The sequence below is a fragment of the Schistocerca nitens genome, chromosome 1 (genome assembly GCF_023898315.1).
Source record: "Schistocerca nitens isolate TAMUIC-IGC-003100 chromosome 1, iqSchNite1.1, whole genome shotgun sequence".
NCBI classification, from domain to species: domain Eukaryota; kingdom Metazoa; phylum Arthropoda; class Insecta; order Orthoptera; family Acrididae; genus Schistocerca; species Schistocerca nitens.
Genome location: NC_064614.1, coordinates 797,226,656 through 797,242,863, shown reverse-complemented (window position 1 = coordinate 797,242,863; position 16,208 = coordinate 797,226,656). Strand labels below are relative to the sequence as shown.

Sequence of the window (16,208 nt, the reverse complement as noted above, 5' to 3'; positions counted from 1 at the left end):
ATTTTTGTAATTATTGTTTTTGGTTCATCATCATATTGGACACACTTAGAATAGCCATTTCTGCCATATTGGACGTCATGGATCAAAGCAGATGGGTGGGATCTGACACTTCCATAATCCCCAAATGGGAAATGGAGGTGGTGTATTTGTTGCTGTAGACAAGAAACTCAAATCCACCAAGATAGAAATTGAAGCTGAATGTGATATTGGGTAAGACTCAGTACCGAGTGAGGAGGGGCATAAAAATCCTCCTATCGCCTACCAGACTCATCTGACCAGTGAAAACCTCAGTTCACTTGTGGGTAAGTTCACCAATCATACTGTAATCATGCTTGGAGACTTTAATCATCCAACAATTAATTAGGAAAATTACAATTTTTTTAGTAGTGGGCGTGATAATACATCCTGTGAAATTTTACTAAATGCTTTCTCGGGAAACTACCAAGAACAGATAGTTAGGAACCCCACTCATGAAGGACCCCTGACCCATCCGAGGATGGGCACATCGAAACTAGTATCAGTGACCATGACGCAGTTATGGCAACAATGATAACTAAAATACAGAAAATTGTATGAAAAATCAGTAGTGTCATATCTCAATGAGGAACTTGAAACTTTCAGCACAGGGCAGGGGCATGTAGAGGATATCTGGCTATAATTTAAAGTAATAGTTGACCATGCACTGGATGTATATTACCCTGTGGAACAGTTCTTAATGGAAGGGAACCTCTGTGGTAAACAGCCACTGTAAAGGGACTTCAAAAGAAACAAAGATTACTGAATAATAGGTGTAAAACAAAGTGTTGGGCTGTAGATAGAGGGATGTTGAATGAAACATGTTTGGCTGACAAGAGAGCAATGAATAGGGACAGGAAAAATTCTTTTAAATGACAACACGACGAATAACGCAAATCTGGGGGTTTTTAAGGAAATATCGCGAATACAGCTGGTTTTACGGAGGTAACACGAACTCTGCAGTTTTTTAAGGACGTAACGCAAAATTGGAGTTTTTCAACAAAATTTTTCTGTGTCCTCGTAAGATGTGTCGTAAATCTAATGACGTTTCATGTTGAAATGTTCTATGTTCAACTGTCACACTACCTTTTGCAGTCGTGACGTAACTAGTGGCCTTTCAACTATCGACTTTTGCGTAAAAAAATTTGCAGTTTGTGGTAAGATCTTATGGGACCAAACTGCTTAGGTCATTGGTCCGTAACCTTACACACTACTTAATCTAAATTAAACTAACTTTTGCTATGGACGACATACACACCCATGCCTGAGGGAGGACTCGAACCTCAGACAGGGGGAGCCGCGCAGACCGTGACAAGATGCCTCATACCGCGCAGCTCGACTTTTGCGAGTGCATACGAACGACCACTGTGTGATTTTTTATTATTTATTTCTTTTGCAGTGCATGTGCCGCAGTGTGCTGTTTCAAAGCAATGGCGCAATGAAAATTTATCTCAAACACATCACCAATGTTTATTAAATGCGGTTAATAACGCAGGAACGATATAAAGCTTGAAGAAATGTGATCATTGAGACGAGACAGTAGCCGAATGAGTAAGCCATGACGTAACGGATAGTTTCGTGCTTTACGATATGAATGGATGTAAGTTTGTATTCCACTGCATGCAAATATATATATTTTTTCCATTGTAGCATTGTTGACACAGTCTGGGTCTTTTGTTATGAATGTAATGCAAGTATATGGAAGGAGGGCGAGTGCGAACACTACCAACACCGTCATAATCATTGAGGTTACAACTCTACCACTTTTCACAGTGAAAGTACAGGAAAAAATCCGCAAGTGTAATACAAGCATGTTCTCCAATAAATGATGCATTTCCATCTGATTAGAGATCAAAGAATGAAATAAATATTTGGGTGTTTATTTCCGAATATGTGACGAGTTCCGAATGGCTGGTGAGGCAGATATCTTACAGGACAGCGTTCATTTCTAGGGCGGAAACGAGCAGCTATAAAATTCATCTTTTTGGATTTCCAGCACGATGGATTAATAACAGGACAGCAACTTGAGTTAACCAGTTTCATCTTTTTGGATTTCCAGCATGCTGGATTAATAACAGGAGAGCAACTTGAGTTAATCAGAAAACAGCCAAAGTTGCAAAATTCAGTTACTTTTGTTTAATTGATAATCAGTTTCACATATCAGAACCCTTTCTCAAATCATCCAAACAAAGAAAAGGGTGTACTCCGTGATAGTACGCAAACCACATTAATATTGTGCATGATTGTGCTTAAGCCATTAGTCAAGTTTTCAGAGACCATTCATTGGCAGGACACCTGTTTTGCACATGCTCGCTGCCAACCCTTATGAATGAGTGGGTATTTTTCTGCGTGTATTAACTTACAAAAATTTTAATTAATATCCATACAATTGTTTTCAAATTTCATTGAAATAAGGTTCGTTTAAGCAGCTTGCTGCGCATGCGCAGAGCTGAAATCGCATATAAGCAGTGCCTACTCCTGCTTCTGGCTACTTGGGAGTGTGGGTGTTTGGTGTATAAACAGTGAGAGAAAGCAGCCAGCATCTACCTGGAAAAATTTTTCTGAAGCTGCCAAGCTGCCAGATTCGTGGATCCGCATAGGTGTTTGACTTAGAGTGGGGGTACACTTCACTTGACTCGTGTTTTGTTTGTGGCACATTTTTCAATCGTTTCGAAGCTACTGCAGTTCCCACGTTCGGATATTTCCGTTTACACTTCATTGTTAATAGTAAGGTAAGCATATCAGATGTTTTGTCTATTTTCACCCCTTTGTCTAGATCTTGGTAAAAGCAGCTGAAAATGCAGTACGTAAATAAGTCTTATATACAACTGGTAGTGGGGAGACGGGGTGGGGGGACCTACGTTAAAAGAAAGTATTTTTCTATTGAAGACTGGTGTAAAATGGAATTTCAAAACTTGTACTGAAACATATTATAAACTGTTTCCAAGCTACATCTGAGTGAACATTAAAAAAAAATAATAATAAAAAATAAAAATTAATTTTTTCTTATTTTTAACCGAAGTTAAATACATTTTGCAAACATTTATAAGAATTTTGTTACTTAGGAATACATAAAAAATACCCTTCAAGCTTTCTTGGTGATATTCGTACAGAAAAATCTCCTGGGTATGCAGCCAAGACATTTTATTTATTAAGAATAGCATTGCAAAGGCAGAGATTATTTTTAAAATTAAAAGATTTTCTTCTAAGTTTCATTATTGCTATTCCATAAGAAATTTCAACCATTTAACATGAATATTTAAGTCGATGAGAAAAATTATCGAGTGTTGACTGCAAACCTGAAAAAAGGGAAGTTCTATATATTTTTTTAATCTGTTGGATATTCCATTGATAAATAATTTTTTTCCCAGTATTTAAAATACATGTATCACTCCACACCATTGCGGCCATGTGCAGCAACAGTACATGCAAATTTTAAAAATTTAAATAATAGTCTCTGTTGCACATACTTTAATGGTGACATGTTTCACGCTCCTAGCAGATCTTCATATCATTCTTGAGCCGCGGAGACCGGCTTCTGTGGTCTCCACGGCTCGAGAACAATATGAAGAAGTGGGAAACACGTCATACCTTTGGCATTTCTTTTTAAATAATTATTTGTGTCAAAAATTTTTGTTAAAATAAGTTATCTCTACACGTCTCATGTTTGGCTCACCCTATCTTAGGAATAGTTGCATTTTCGACATAGCATTGAAAAATGGTTAAATATGACAAAAATAGATATGTGATAATAGAAAAAGCTTGCCAGAAAATAACACCGACAAATAATACCGAAAAGTGCAAAAAATAACTCCGATTTTGGCCATAAAATAACACTGATTTTTTCCTGTCCCTAGCAATGAGATATGCCTTCAACAACTACTGTAGTAGAATATTGCAAGCGATCCTTCCCAGACCCCAAAGACATTCTGGCCATGTGTAAAGGCTGTTAATGACACCAAAGTTAGTATCCAATCTCTACTAAATGAGACAGCAACTGAAATTGAGGGTAGCAAAGCAAAAGCTGAAATGCTTAACTCTGTTTTCAAATGTTCCTTTACAAAAGAAAACCCAGGAGACGTGCGCCAACGTCATCCTCGTACCACTGAAAAGGTGAATGAAATGACTATTAGTGTCAGTGGTGCTGAGAAACAGCTGAGATCATTAAAATTGAACAAGCTCCAAGTCCCAATGAAATCACTGTCAGATTCTATAATGAATTTGCAGCTAGGTTAGTCCCTCTTCAAACTATAATCTATTGTCGAGCCCCCGAACAAAAAGCCATGTCCTGTTCTTGCAAAAAGACACAGGTCACACACGTCTACAAGAAGGGTAACATTCAATATCATTGCCATTGATTTGTTTTACAATCTTAGAACATAGTCTGAGCTCAAACATAATGAGCTATCTTGAACAGAATTACCCCCTCAATGCCAACCAGAGCGGATTTCGAAAATATCATTCATGTGAAACCCAACTCGCACTTTTCTCGCATGGCATAGTGAAAGCTTCGGATCATGGCAACCAGTTAGATGCAGTATTTCTTGATTTCCGAAAAGCATTTGACTCAGTACCACACCTACACTTATTGTCAGAAGTACAATCATATGGGGTATCAAGTGAAATTTGTGACTGGATTGAGTACTTGTTGGTAGGGAGGAGTCATCGTCAGATGTAGAAGTAACTTTTGGGACTCTTTCCATTCAGGTTGTATATTAATGGCCTTGCAGACAATATTAATAGTAAAATCAGACATTTTCAATCAGATCTTGATAAGATTTGAGTGTGGTGCAGGAGTGGCAACTTGCTCTAAATGTTCAGAAAAGTAAAATTGTGCACTTCACAAAATGAAAAAACACAGTGGGTTTAACACTTTATAACCATATAGTTTCAATCGAGGGTAAAGCAGGTGGTAGACTTCGGTTTATTGGTAGAATAGTGGGGAAGAGCAATGAGTCTACAAAAGAGATTTCTTACAAATCACTCTTGCAGCCAGTTCTAGAACACTGCGCAAGTGTGTGGGACCCATACCAGATAGGATACAGGGGATACTTAATGTATAAGGGAAGGGTAGCAAGATTTGTCAGAGGTTTGTTTAATCTGTGGGAGAGTGTAATAGAGATACTGAAGTAACTGTATAGGCAGACTCTTGAAGACAGGTGTACGCTACCCCGAGAAAATCTGTAAACAAATTTTCAAGAACCAGCTTTAAATGATTATTCTAAGGATATACTACAACCACCTACGTATCCTCACATAAGGATTGTGAGGATAAGATTAGAATAATTACTGCATGCACAGAGGCATTCAAACATCATCCTTCCCACAGTCCATACATGAATGGAACAGGAAGAAACCCTAATAAATGGGGCAATGGGAAACACCTTCTGCCACGCACCTCACAGTGCTTTGCAGAACGTAGATGTAGACGTGGATCAACACATGAATGTGGCTCCAGCACATGATCGGTGCCAAAATTGGACCACTTCTTCATAACAAAACAAACAAAAATACAGCAAATGTGAAAGTGGGATGAAGACAGAGACGTTGTTAGTCACTGTACCACACTGACATTAGTTAATACTCTCATTATGTGGGCCAGAGGGGGTTTCAGTACAGTGACATTACTGCTTCAAGAAAAATTCTAAATGCAGTGCGAAAGAAGTCAGCTCCTCTCAGAAGCATATCAACATCACAGACTATTAAGAAATAAACAGCCTACAGTACTTCTGCACAGAATATGGATAAACTTTCAAACAAAGAATACAAGGTTGAAAATATCTCTAATTATTTGTGCCTCTTCTGTCCTACATTACTCCAAAGAATCAGGAGTACAGCATATTATTTTTCTGTGTGTCTACTGAGAATATCTATATAGCTTGATTATCTCATTGTCAATCTTGATCACATTCAGGTCAATTGCATTCAGATTAAATTATTTGACTTATTTAGCTGCACAGTTTATAGGCGTATTTGCATGTCCATGGTGTGGAATTTACATTAACAAGGCATGTGAGTTACTGAATTTGTTTGTACTATGTCAACTTCATCCTATGTATTTATCGAATTCATAAATCATAATGCGAGCTAGAAAAATTAGATTTAAGTGGTGTTATGAAATACAACAACTGTGTCACAAAGTCCCCACCAGAACACCATAGATAAACACTTGTTTACATTCTGCCATCAAGTTAGTTAGTTTTTTTTTTTTTTAGTCAATAATGATTGCACACACATGAGAAGACACTTATGTCTTGCTACTTCATAGAACTGCCAATTCTGTAGCAATGGGGGGTAAAGAGAAGGAAGAGTAGGATTTAATATCCCATCAAAAGCGAGGTCTTCAGAAACTGAGCAAAAGTGCAGGGGTAGGGGGCATAGTGGGTGGTACATTGTCATTATCTTCTTCTTATTCTTATTCTTCTTCTTCTTCTTCTTCTTCAGTCTGAAGACTGATTTGCTGCAGCACTCAACACGATTCTATCCTGTGCAAGCCTCTTCACCTCTGAATAAATACTCCAACCTATCTCCATTTGAATCTGCTTATTATACTGTTCTCTTGGTCTCCCTCTACAACTTTTAGCACTCACACTTCCCTCCAAAAAAAACTGATGATTCTTTGATGGCTCAAAATGTGTCCTGTCACCTGATCTCTCTTCTATTTAAATCATGCCATAAATTTCTTTTTTCCACCATCATATTCAGTACTTCATCCTTAATTACGTGCCCTGCCCATCTAATCTTAAATATTCCTTTGAAGCAACAGATTTCAAAAGCTTCTATTTTCTTCTTCTCTCATTTCATTTCCACACAAGGCTACACTCCAGACTACTACTTTCATAAAAGACTTCATAACACTTAAATTTATGTGGATGTTAACAAATTCCTCTCATTCGGATATGTTTTCCTTGCTACCAAAATGGCTCTGAGCACTATGGGAAGTAACATCTGAGGTCATCAGTCCCCTAGAACTTAGAACTACTTAAACCTAACTAACCTAAGGACATCACACACATCAATTCCCGAGGCAGGATTCGAACCTGTGACCATAGCGGTCGCGCGGTTCCAGACTGAAGCGCCTAGAACCGGCTTTCCTTGCTACAGCTAGTATTCATTTTATATCTTCTCTCCTTTGACTATCATCAGTCATTTTACTCCCTGAGCAGCAAAACTTACCTACTACTTTCAGTGTTCCATTTCCTTACATAATTCCCTCTGCACTGCCTGTTTAATTCGATCCCATTTCATTACCCTTCTTTTGGTTTTGTTGTTGTTCATCTTACATGCTCCTTTCAAGCCACTGTTCATTCCATTTAACTGTTCTTCCACATCATTTGCTGTCTCTAAAAATTACTATGTCATTGGCAAACCTCGAAGTTTTTATTTCTTCTTCCTGAATTTCAATTCCTTCCCCAAATTTCTCTTTGGTTTCTTCTCTCACTCACAGACACAGGTTGATTTAAGAAAATAATAATAATAAATCCTGTGAGAGGTCCTAGTTTCATACATCTTGATGGAAATTTTGGAACCATCATTAGCAACAACAACAAAAAAATCACAGAATCTGTTCAATTCATGAGGTTACTCATCATATTATAGAAAAGTTCTGTACCAGGAAAGAAGCTGCAACCAGACATATTCTGGATTTCAAAATCTGATGAAAACTGCACTACAAAAGGTTTGCCATCTCTGAAGAGACATAAAGCAAACCCTGATTCAAAATAATTAAAATTTCAGTCAGTAATGTTTACCAGTTTGTCTACTCCCACGAAAGAAAGGATTATGTAAAAGGGTGAAACTTCCTGGCAGATTAAAACTGTGTGCCCGACCGAGACTCGAACTCGGGACCTTTGCCTTTCGCGGGCAAGTGCTCTACCAACTGAGCTACCGAAGCACGACTCACGCCCGGTACTCACAGCTTTACTTCTGCCAGTATCTCGTCTCCTACCTTCCAAACTTTACAGAAGCTCTCCTGCGAACCTGCAGAACTAGCACTCCTGAAAGAAAGGATATAGCGGAGACATGGCTTAGCCACAGCCTGGGGAATGTTTCCAGAATGAGATTTTCACTCTGCAGAGCACTTGCCCGTGTAAGGCAAAGGTCCCGAGTTCGAGTCTCGGTCGGGCACACAGTTTTAATCTGCCAGGAAGTTTCATATCAGCGCACACTCCGCTGCAGAGTGAAAATCTCTATGTAAAAGAGACATATAGAAAACATTTTTCCATAAGCAAGTGATTGAACAAAGGACGTCACAGAAAAGGTCAAACAAGTGAGAAAATCATAGTATTGATTTTATTATTAGCTGCCACTTGCACTATTTGTTCAATATGAGCACCAGAGACAATGACCGATGCTGCATCTCTGAAATGATGTGATCAACAGTTGATCACAGCAGTTCCAGCAGAATCTGAGCAATGTGTTGTTGTATACTGGCCTGAGCAACATGGGGTGTCACCCAGCACGAAAACAGTGGTTTTCACACAGTTGTGCTCTTCCAAAACATGCTATACAGACATCACAATCGGCCTGACAAGCCATCTGAGTGTACTGTCTTAAAAGAAGAATGGACTGGGAATAAAGATGCTCGTTATTACACAGTCACACAGGGCATGTGTGTGTCACTTCTTGCACAACATGTGATTTAACAGTAGCCCAAATTCATCAGTTTTGTGTATTCACTATAACCTGTCAGGTAAAATGTGCCTCGTCATTCCATAGAATATTGCCTGGCCATGTCATCGACTTTGATCTATGCCAGAGACCAACAGCAAGTTCAGAAAGTTGCTGTGGATCATGAGGTTTCAGTTGCTGCAGCATCTGGATCTTGTACTTTTTTCTAATTACCATCTTCTGACTGGTTTGATGCCCCCCCCCCCTCCCCTCCCACAAAGTCCTCTCCTGTGCCAAATGTTCATGTCAGAGTAGCGTCTGCATGCGATGTCCTTCGCAATTATTTGCAGGATGTATTCCAATATCGGTCTTCTTCTATCTTTTTAAGCTCTACAGCTCCCTCTAGTACCATGGAAGTCATTCCCTGATGCCGTTAACAGATGTCCCACCATCATGCCCCTTCTTCTTGTCAGTGTTTTCCATACATTCCTTTCCTTGCCGATTCTGCAGAGAAGCTCCTCATTCTCTACCTTATCAGTCCGCCCCAATAACTGAGTGGTCAGCGTTACGGATTGCCATCTTACGGGCCCGGGTTCGATTCCCAGATGGGTCGGGGATTTTCTCCGCTTAGGGACTGGGTGTCGTGATGTCTTCATCATCATTTCATCCCCATCTGGAGCGCATGACGCCCAATGTGGCGTCACATGTAATAAAACCTGCACTAAGGCGGCCGGACCTGCCCCGCAAGGGGCCTCCTGGCCAATGACGCCAAACGCTCATTTCCATTTTTCCCTACCTTATTAGTCCAGATAATTTTCAACATTCTTCTGTAGCACCACATCTCAAATGCTTCAATTCTATTCTTTCCCAGTTTTCCTACAGTTCGTTTTAACACCATACAATGCTGTGCTCCAAATGTACATTCTCAGAAGTTTCTTCCTGGAATTAAGGTCTATGTTTGATACCAGTAGACTCCTCTTGGCCAGGAATGCCTTTTTGCCATTGCTAGTTTGTCTGCTTTTTATGTCATCTTTGCTCTGTCCCTCATGGGTTATTTTGCTGCCTAGATAGTGGAATTCCTTAACTTTTTCTATTTCGTGATCACTAATACTGAAGTTTCTTGCTGTTCTCATTTCTACTACTTTTTGTTACTTTCATCTTTCTTCAATTTACTCTCAATCAATATTCTACACCCATTAAACTGTTCATTCCATTCAACATAGCCTGTAATTTTTCTTCACTTGCACTGAGGATAGCAATGTCGTCAGTGAATCTTACCACTAATACCCTTCACCCTGAATTTTAATCCCTCTCTTGTCTCTCTCTGTTCTTTCCATTGTCGCTTCTTTGTTGTATAAACTGAACAGTAGGGGCGAAAGACTACATAGCTGTCTTACATCCTTTTTAATATGAGTACTTGTTCTTGGTCTTGCACTCCTATTGTCCTCTTAGTTCTTGCACAGATTGTATATTACCTGTTTTTCCCTATAGCTTACCCCTACTTTTCCTCCGAATTTCAAACACATCTTGCACCATTTGACACTGTCGAACACTTTGTCCTGCTCAACAAATCCTATGTGTCATGATTTCTCTTTAGTCTTGTTTCCACCATCAAACACAACATCATTAGAATTTCCTCTGTGGTGCTTTACCTTTCCTAACGCCAAACTGATTGTCATCTACCCAATCCTCAGTTTTTTTCCATCCTCCCGTATATTATCATTGTCAGCAACTTGGGTGAGTGAGCTGTTAAGCTGATTGTGCAAAAATTCTCACACTTGTTGGCACTGAAATCTTCAGAACTGCTGGTACATTGCCAGTCTCATACATTCTACATAAACATGAATAGTCGTTTCGTTGTCACTTCCTCCAGTAATTTTAAGAGTTCTAGTGAAATGTTATTTATCCCTTCTGCCTTATTTCATTTTAAGTCTTCCTATGCTCTTTTAAATTCTGATTATAATACTGGATCCCGTTTCTTCTCCTATTGTCATCAGAGAAGACCTCCTCTTCATAGAGGCCTTCAATGTAGTTTTTCCACCTATCTGCTCTCTCCTCTGCATTTGACAGTGGAATTAACATTACACCCTTGCTTTTAATTTCACTGAAGGTTGTTTTGATTTTTCTACACACTGAGTCAGTCCTTTCAACAATCATTTCTTTGTCAATTTCTTCACACTTTCCACGTAGCCATTTTGCCTTAGCTTCCCTACACTTCCAATTTATTTCGTTCCAAAGTGACTTGTATTTATGAATCCTGGCTTTCCCTGGACATTTCTGTACTTCCTTTTTCCATCGATTGAAGTATTTCTTCTATTACCAAATGATGATTTTTTTTCTTTTTTTTTCCCCCAGTTACCTTCTTTGTAGCTATGTTTTCTCTCTCCAACTTCTGTGATTGCCTTTTTTATTTTAGAGACGTCCATTCCTCTTCAGCTGAACTGCCTACAGAAGTATTAATTATGACTGTATAGCCTCACAGAATTTCAAGTGCACCTCTTCATTCCTCAGTACTTCCATATCCCACTTCTTTGCACACTGATTATTTCTGAGCAGCAGTCGTCTCTTAAGCTTCGGGCTACTCTTCATCATTACTAAATTGTGTATCTGCTTCTGGATACACCTTCCAATCCAATAACTGATTTCAGAACTCTTTCCCACATCACACGGTCTTTTTCCAAGTATACCACCTCCTCTTGTGATTTTTGAACAGAGTACTCACTATTACTAGCTGAAATTTATTACAGTACTCAATTAACCTTTCTCCTCTCTCATTCCTTGTCCCAAGCCCCCATTCTCCCGTAACCCTTCCTTCTACTTCTTCCTCCCAATCACCCACGACTATCAGATTTTCATATCCCTTTACAAACTGAATTACCCGTTCGGTATCCTCATATACTTTCTCTCTCTTCATCCGCTGCTTGTGACATCGGCTTGTATATCTGAACTATTGTTGTCGGAGTCCGTTTGTTATCAACTCTGATGAGAAGAACCGTGTCACTGAACTTTTTGACATTAAATCATTCTGTGCCCTACTTTTCAATTCATAATGAATCCTACTCCCACTATACCATTTTCTGCTGCTGTTGATATTACTCTATACACCTCATATCAAAAATCCTTGTCTTCATTTCATTTTACTTCATTGCTCACAGCTATACTTAGGTTAAACCTTAGCATATCCTTTTCAGATTTTCTAGCTCTCCTACCATGTTCAAGCTTCTGACATTCCATGCTCCGCCCCTTAGAATGTTATCGTTTTGTTGGTTATTTAATCTTTTCCTCATGGTCACCTCCTCCTTGGCAGTCCCCTCACAGTGATACTCATTGTGTGTCTTTAATGCAGTGGTTCCCATTGCCTTTCTGATCATTATGCCACTGATCAATGCTGATTCTTCCACCTTTTAGGGGCAGTTTCCCACCCCAAGGGCAAGAGAGGGCACTGTACCACTGTCCACTCCTCCACCCTCTTTGACAAGGTCATTGGCGGAATGAGGGTGACTTCTTATGCTGGAAGTCTTCAGCCCCCACTGCTGATCAGATATCCATTTAAGATAGACCGCAAAACTTTTCATACTATTGGCCATGGGATAGACAATTCTCAGGAGTGCAAAGACACTAGTTCTACCCACGGCATGTGCTGCAGTGTTAGTTACAGCAACAGCAACCTCTTCGATAACTTCCACCAGGATAGGAAGCCTTCCTCTTCCAGGTGCCACACCAGGCTTACCCACGTTTTCATTATCATTTTCTTTAATCCATTTTATGACATTAGGCCTCTCCTCAGACCTTTCAGTTGATGATACTCTTTCAACACAGAGCTGTAATTGTTACCATTCACATAAAACAGTTTCAATAACAGGACGCTGTCAGTCTTCTAAATAACCACATTGTTCAATCGCATTACAGGTTATCAAATGACAGGGCAGGTGTCATATCATACAAACAGTGTACAGCACCAGATTTGCACCCGGTGGCTAAAATTAAGAGCTAATTCCCCCCCCCCCCCCCCCCCAGTAAATATTGGTTCCATGTTAACACATTAGAATATCCACAAGTTTTACTGTCATATGATAATTATGGCCCAAGTGGATTTCTGTGAGTGGTTGCACTTCAATAATAACTACCCAGAATTTCTTATCTTAGTCGTGGCACTGTTTTTAGTGTTCCCCGAAAAATTAAATCAGTATGACATATGCCCCTTCAAAAAAGTCAATTAATACACAAAAAAATATAAGAAAGAGAGGACGAAAATGTTAACAAAGGTGAAGTCTACGAGGGTGTCTAGATATACAGATGTATTAGAGAGCAAGTTCCCATATCTGAAATTTGGGAAACTAGTTTCAGGTGGGCCCCTGCAGTGTGGCAGAAATTCAGGTCCCTTAAATCATGCTGTAGACAATACTCCAGAAATGTAAAGCTTGCCCATAACTGGTCATTTGCTCTATGCCCATTCAAGCACTCTGGTAGTTTAGTGGTGACTGTTCCTACATAAAATGCTGTTTGCTGGGCACAAGTTAGTTGACGAAATGTGTGGTTTTTTTTTACAAGTTGTTCTTCCTTTTGATACTTCAATACTTACCTGTGGTGGAGTTGGAGCCTGGCGCAGACTGTAGTGGTTGATTAAATGGGGCAGATTTTACTTTTGACAACGATTAAACGGGTTGGAACTCTGAGGTACGAAAAATGATTTGGATTTGTCATATGGTTAGACTATGACGTTATGGAGGTTAGGGGGGCAATGGAAATGGATGGGTGATATGGGGAGGATATGAGGAGGTGAGGATCTTACTTCAGAGCTTAACTTGAGAAGCATTCAATACCTGGGTGGTGCTGGGTGCTTCTGAGCTTTCTGGAACTGAAGTGGAAGGAGGATAAAGTTCAGAAGACTAGCCTGCAAATAAGATCTGTGGGGTAACTGTGAGTAGGTGTTTGAGGGATTCAATGGTGGAACAGATATGTTTGCTGAGGATGCCAACAATGTAGAGAACGGAGTGTTTGATGTGGAAGGTATGGCAGCTGTTGTTGTTTATTGGTCAGTTTAATGAGACTGAGGTTAGGAGGTGGCCTTCACCAATGTCAAAGTCAATGAAGGTCACTTTGGATTTGGACAAGGACTAGGTAAATTTGAGTTGCAAAAAGGATTTAAGTTGACTTAGAAAGTGGAATTGTTCTTCTACATCTGAATATAAACAGTTACTTTGCAATTCCCATTTTGGCAGATTGCGCACAAAAACCATTACTGAAGATTTCTCTCTCTCTCTAAATATGTAGAAACTAACATTTCTCTACCGTTTCACTCTCAAATAACATGTGAACAAAATGAACACCTAAATTATCTGCAATGTTTCCTGGAAACTTTTTTTGCCAGTGGCTGTTTGATATATCTGCCACACTAGTTGTGACAGCCTGAATTTTATCCTAATCTGCAAAACAAACAAGGACTTCCCGAATGCCAGTGCAATTAGAATAAATATGTTTACTGCATCATCACAGACCAGCTTCCCCAGACCAGGCTCCTGCAAAATTCAAATGCGTGATAAGAGGCATTGGTCATAAACAAGGCCTCTAACAGATAGTCGCTGATGCAACTGATCAGTGGAGCCTCTCCACATAAGTCTACACAAATACTGTGTTTTCTTCTCAAAATTTTGTAATCCTAACGCCTTGAGCAACAACAAGAAAATGACAGGACTGTTCATTATCATGTTTTCTAAAGCTGCAGTTTTACATTTTGTTATTTGAATAGAAGTTCCATGTTTAGATTATGCTTTCAAATGACCACCATATTTATTGATTAAGTACGTACCTGACGATACTTGAGGCAACGGTACCCCTGATGTCTTATTGTTCAGCAATTCTCCCTCTTCTAAAGCATATTTCTTCTCCAAAAATCGAAGTACAACATTACGAACAGATCCCATCTCAGTTTCCAAACGATCCAGAGTATTCATGAGGTTTGCGCAACTACGGCAGATGACATCATCCTCAGATATTACTACCATGTACCTGTAAAAACAGACTGTAAACATTTCACATTTGGGAGATTCTGTAGGCAGTATTCTAGGTTTCGATCAAGAGGTCAGCTTTGTTTTTGTATGACATGTTTCACTCTTACATTCATTACAAAATTTGGACACCAACAATCTGTGCAGATGATGGGGAGGAAGGGAAGGGGGAGGGGGGGAGAGAGGGGGGAGAGAGGGGGGGAGAGAGGGGGGGAGAGAGGGGGGAGAGAGGGGGGAGAGAGGGGGGAGGCAGGGGGTATCAAGACAACAACTCACTTCAACAACTGCTATATTGTTAGCTCTCAACTTGGCTGATTGAAACAGAGAAACTACACAATGCAACAATCATTCAATGGATTAAATAAGTTGAAATAAGCCCAGCAGCTTAAATAAGGCACAATGTATGATTTCTTTCTGGTTATCAACTGCTTGCCTATAAAAGACACAATTATGAGAATAGAACAATACTGCTGACCATATATAACACCTGTCATTTTTTCCCATCCTCCCAACTGTGCAACAAAGTCAACAATTAACAAAGAAAACTCACTATTCTATCAAAATCAAATGCCTTGTGAAAATTCATATTAATAAAACTATTTCAAAACTATTCTATATTCTATATATCTAAAAACAAAGATGATGTGACTTACCGAACGAAAGTGCTGGCAGGTCGATAGAAACACAAACAAACACAAACATACACATGAAATTCTAACTTTCGCAACCAACAGTTGCTTCGTCTGTGTTTCTATTGACCTGCCAGCACTTTCGTTCGGTAAGTCACATCATCTTTGATTCATATCACTATTCTATATTCTACAATACTAACTGCATTTTTTCTATCTGCACGAAAACTGCTGAACATATCCCAAACATTGCAATGTCAGATTTCCAACTGGACTTCACTATACTGCAACAACATAGATAGTGCTACTACTGGAGAAATCAATACTCTAAAACAATTGAACATATTTCTGACACCACAATAAAACTGGACTGAAAAACAAGCTTCACATTCGTAACATCTACAGAAGTTTTTTTAAAAAAGCAACTGTAATAAGGGTGCTTCCCATTGACAGAGACTCATGAAATTTTGCAAGAAACAAGGTTCCACAGTACAAGTCATAGAAAATAATTCGAAAATTGTTAATTTGTAAATACGTGGTATGAAAAATATATTTCTTTTGTTGTTTGTTATCTAACACCGAACTTTAAATTAAAACAATAAGTAGTTCTGCATTCAGGCTGACTGAATCGCAATGGTAAACGTCAAACATCAGGCAAGGAATGACTTTACTGCTCATATAACACGTTTCAGAACTTATCCACCATCAGATATTCGGGAGTGATTTACTGCACATAAATATGGCGTTTCAAATTGTATGTGAAATAAACATTCACAAACTACTCTGTGAATGTCTGTTTCACATACAACATGAAAGGTCTTATCTATGTGCAGTAATCGCTCCGAGACTGCAAATGTTTGCTTCACATAGCTATGTGCAGTAATCACTCCTAGATATCTAATGATGGATAATTTCTGAAACACATCATACGAGCAATAAGATCATT

At 39.2% G+C, this 16,208-nt stretch overlaps 1 protein-coding gene across 4 annotated transcripts in view; it reads right to left on the bottom strand.

Annotated features, from left to right (window-relative positions):
- The window catches only part of LOC126262422 (uncharacterized), a 77,924-nt gene that overhangs the window by 42,590 nt on the left and 19,126 nt on the right, over positions 1 to 16,208 (bottom strand). For 3 of the 4 annotated variants that reach the window (XM_049959076.1, XM_049959059.1, XM_049959068.1), the window contains exon 3: positions 14,435 to 14,634. In XM_049959076.1, the coding sequence (XP_049815033.1) occupies positions 14,435 to 14,634 (200 nt within the window). Of the gene's footprint in view, positions 1 to 14,434; positions 14,648 to 16,208 lie in introns of all 4 variants that reach the window. The other variant, XM_049959085.1, reaches the window with a different exon arrangement.